This window comes from Neltuma alba, unplaced genomic scaffold (assembly GCF_004799145.2).
Source record: "Neltuma alba isolate B1F8T4 unplaced genomic scaffold, ASM479914v2 tig00002907_pilon, whole genome shotgun sequence".
Lineage (NCBI taxonomy): Eukaryota > Viridiplantae > Streptophyta > Magnoliopsida > Fabales > Fabaceae > Neltuma > Neltuma alba.
In genome coordinates this window covers 739,792-744,053 of record NW_021633066.1, presented here as the reverse complement: position 1 = coordinate 744,053, position 4,262 = coordinate 739,792, and the positions used below count along the sequence as shown (strand labels likewise).

General features: G+C 32.8%; 1 protein-coding gene across 1 annotated transcript; it reads left to right on the top strand.

The window, feature by feature from the left end:
• The first annotated feature begins 2,332 nt into the window (after positions 1–2,332).
• Positions 2,333–3,420, top strand: LOC114739762 (trypsin inhibitor A-like). The gene is made up of 2 exons (XM_028927841.1): positions 2,333–2,390; positions 2,786–3,420. Exons 1-2 carry the CDS (start codon positions 2,333–2,335, stop codon positions 3,418–3,420), a joined length of 693 nt encoding a protein of 230 aa, XP_028783674.1.
• Positions 3,421–4,262: the final 842 nt, after the last annotated feature.

Genomic DNA, 4,262 nt, shown 5'->3' with positions numbered 1-4,262 from the left:
ATTTGATGTCAATCAGGCATTGAAATATACTATAAATATATATATCCATTTATAATTATAATGCATTAATTACTATGACATCAAGTATTTTTTTAATATATTTTAAAAAACACATTGTATCATGCCAAAATAAATTCAAAAATCTTACTAATTGAATTATGAGTGATCAATCTAACCGTGTAATGCACGGGGTACAGCGTCTAGTTATATTATGTAATATAATATGCAAAAAATGGTTTTAAAAGGACAAAAAATTATAAATTCTATAAACAAATAAAACGTGGATGAAGTTTGGTTTAAAAAAACACTGCGACATAGGGTTAATTGAGGGCCTTGGTATATCTTGTTAATTAAGGGCCCACTCATTGACTACAAAAATTTAATTAAGTCGATTAATAATTGATACTGTGAATCCGTGATATGAATATGTTTTGATTAAGACATCCATCTAAAAGCTGGGGTGATAAAAACGTGCAATTGTACGAAAGATCCGGCTTAAACTTAAGCCGCCATCTTGGCCAAAAGCCTACCAGTCGTTTCTTTTTCTTACAATTCTCTCATACCAAATATTGGGTAAGAGAGAGGAGCTTATGTGACAATAATAGAAGAGCAGGGATCTTTAATCAAAATTTTCTGAAGATGAAAAAAGAAAAGGAAAGACACGGTGGATATATAAGAGAATGGGATTTTTAGTTGGTAATTTTTTCCGAAGATGAAAAAGGAAGGGAGAACTACCATAAGGTTCCAAGAAAGGAATTTAATTACTAAACAGTCTTAATGACAAGTAAGCTGGCTGAACCTGTTGTTATTCCTTAGTTTGAAACTTGTCACTGTTTACTCTTCACTTGTCAATAGATTTTAAAGTAATTAAATCTTTTTATTGGGACCTAATTTTAATTCTCCCAAAAAGTAAAGACATGGAGATGTGAAGCACCTTGTAAAAAGCGAATCCTAAATGTTTATATGATTATAAGCACCACTCAATAGGCTTCCAATCATCCTATCATGAGTATTTAAGAATTGTCTTTGACATATTTGGAGCCCTGTCTAAGCTTTTTAAAGGCAAAGAGGAAGATTATTAGCCAATTTTGAAATTCATTTCCTTTACCTTTTCTTTATTCTTTAATTTATTGTGATTGTTTATTATGATTCAGAATTTTAGAACAGTGTCAATTATTAATTTATTAACATGTTTTTACGAATAATTCATTATAAGATTTCAGAATTTTAAAAATAATCACCTGTGTTTGCTTAAAATATTTCAAATCCGATTCTTTCAGCTGAAAACACTACTATATATATACACACACACATGTCTATACTGCGATTTTTATAAATCTTCATATATTCTGTACTGTTGATATCTATTTGGTAAATTCGTTTTAAACAAATAATATTCAGTCCTTCATAAAAAAAAATACATATATATATTTTGTGCTATTTTAATCACACGTTAAGTTCAAGTCACTAACGCGTTAATGATGGAAATTAAAGCACAGTCCAATCTAGCCAAGTCAACACAGTAACGTAACTGCAAAATTTCAAAGCAGAAAGTGTTCCAAATTCTGCAGTTCTGGAAGAAGAAAATAACAAAACACGAGTTCAGTTATTATTATTCCTAAAGTTATACTTCTCCAATCCTTAATATAAGACCCATTTAACTAATTTGATTAGATTAAGGAAGTTAGGTAAGTTAGTTAATTATAAGAAATATCACATGTTTTCCTAAAATACCATAATCATCTTTCTTAATACCCTCTCTTCCTCTTCTACTTGATTATGATTGAAGGAGTATCATAAGGGTAATTTAGAGAAAATTGATAAATATGAGAAATGGGTCTTATATTTAGGACCAAAACTAACTCAACAATTAAATTCTATATTAAGGACCAAAGAAGTACTCTTTTGGATAGAGAACATATTTTTTATAAGTTAGATTTTGAACTTATTTAAAATTTTAATTTATTTTCCCCTTTTTCTGATTAGTTAATCAATGTCTCTCTCGTCTATTCCTCCTTTATTGTCTCTCATCTTTTCTCACTCATTCTCTCTCTCACTCTGTGCATGAAGTACGTAACATATAAGACATTTAGCTTTACAGAGCTGTAAGTAGTATTATTGAAGTGAACAGCAGTTACGAAGGAAGCCAAATGAAATCGGAAGAGAGAACAACGTACGAGGTAAAAAAGAACACATCATATTTCTTTTTTTGGTCTGAAACGCACATCATATAATTGAGGTTACAACCTTAATTATTGAAGTTTCGGTGATTGATTCCTAGAACAAGAGATAAAGAAATAATAAAAGAAAGAAAGAAAGAAATGTGGGGCATATGCAACGCAACGTGGGAGCTCATGCTGGTTTATTACAGCCTTTCAATAACTACTACAGTAATTAATCCCTTGTTTTTTGTCATTACCACAGGTTTTAGCTGGATAGTCTTAATCGACTATAAGAAACCGCACATTAACCATCAAAGTTTTTTCGTTTATCAATTTCGCAACAAAATTCCGTGGTTAATAAATTATTGACGTTTTTTTCTTTTGACAGATTTTGTAAATTCTGTTGTTAAAATCTATCGCTAATTTGCTTGGAGTGCTTGTAAAAGTGACGAGCAACCAATCTAGTCCCTCACCTTCGCCTTCTAAACTCGATAAATAGAAGCCATGCAAGCTTCCATTTCCACGACACGCCCTCTCACTTTTCTATCATATTTCTCTCTCTTCCATAACACACCCTCTCATCACTTTCCTATCATATTGCATTCTTTATTTCAACAATGAAGATTGCATTCTCTGCTCTGTTTCTTCTTCTTCTCTTTTCCTTCTCCACTCAACACCTAACCCTAGTGCGGAAATTGCGTATGACACCCATGGCAACCCTGTGGTGTCTGGGGAGGGATACCACATTCTGGATGCCAAAAACAGATCCCGTGGAATTGAAATCGATCAGGTTGGGGATGATCCCTGCCCCACCACCGTCATAATTGGCTCTGAACCTAAGATTTTGATTTTACATGGCGATGATGTCTCTATCAAGGTGGCAGAAAAAACAGGCTTCGAATTCGCTGAGGTTCCTTACTGTGCTGAACCAGGCAAGTGGAATGCTTCGATCCCCGGCGGCAAACAGTACCCGGTGGTGATTGGTCCAACCAATCATATTGTAACCATGCCAGGTTGGTTCGACATTGCCAAATCTGATGATTCGGCCAAGGAGTATTATATTAACTTCAAATTTGAAGGAAAAGATGATTATCCTCTTATGATCACACCTTACGAACATGATGAAGACTTTTACCGTATGGTGTTTTGTCCTGATGGGGTCTATAAAAATTTCACCCTTGTGTTCGAACCACTATCGCCGCGGCCTGCGCCCCCGCCATCCACCTTTGTGCCTCATATCCGGAAGGTAGTCCGTTGAGTGATTAATGATGCAGATGTTGGTGTTTGATATGTTAATGTAGCTGATACTGGTTAATGAGCTCTCCCTAATATTGCTCTCTAAATAAATCAGCTTTTGCAAAGTTATCTATGATTATGTGTTTTGAATAAATAATGATGTCGTTTGCTTTGTTATCTTGGCGGATTATTTTATTTTAAGCGATTTTGAGCAATATTACGAAATAATTAAGCGATTTCTTTTTAACTAATTACTATTTTATTTCCTGAGTATTGCCAACAGACCAAATTGGATTGCCTAGAAAGTAAGTTCCTCAGAAAGGTTAATATCAATTAAATAAAATATTATCACACAATTTACCAGTGAAAAAAAATAATGCAGCGTAATAGGCAAAATGCATGCGCGCGCGCGCTGACACACTAGAGTTATCCTAATGCCTATCTCTTACACCAAACAGTATCTCCTAATATTCTAAAATTTCTAAATGATTTGACACCCAATTGGATTTAAATAAAAATTTATGAAACCTTCATATTGGAAAAAACGAAACACGACACTAAGAAAACAATACTAGCTAGGGAATCCTAGACAAAGAATGGCTAAATACGGGTGGATGGACAAAGAAATATAAAAGATAATACCACCTCTGGTTCTCAACATAAGAATTAGATAACTAATTTGTAAATATTAAAAAAATTAGTTAAGTTAGTTATTTATAATAAATTAATGTTATTTTTTCTAAAATACCCTTATTAATTTGTATGTTATAATGAAAACCATTTAATGTGTGCAATCACCATTGGGACTATTTGCAACAAAAAAAAAAAGAATCAATATAGAAAACAACGTGGATTGAAATCTTA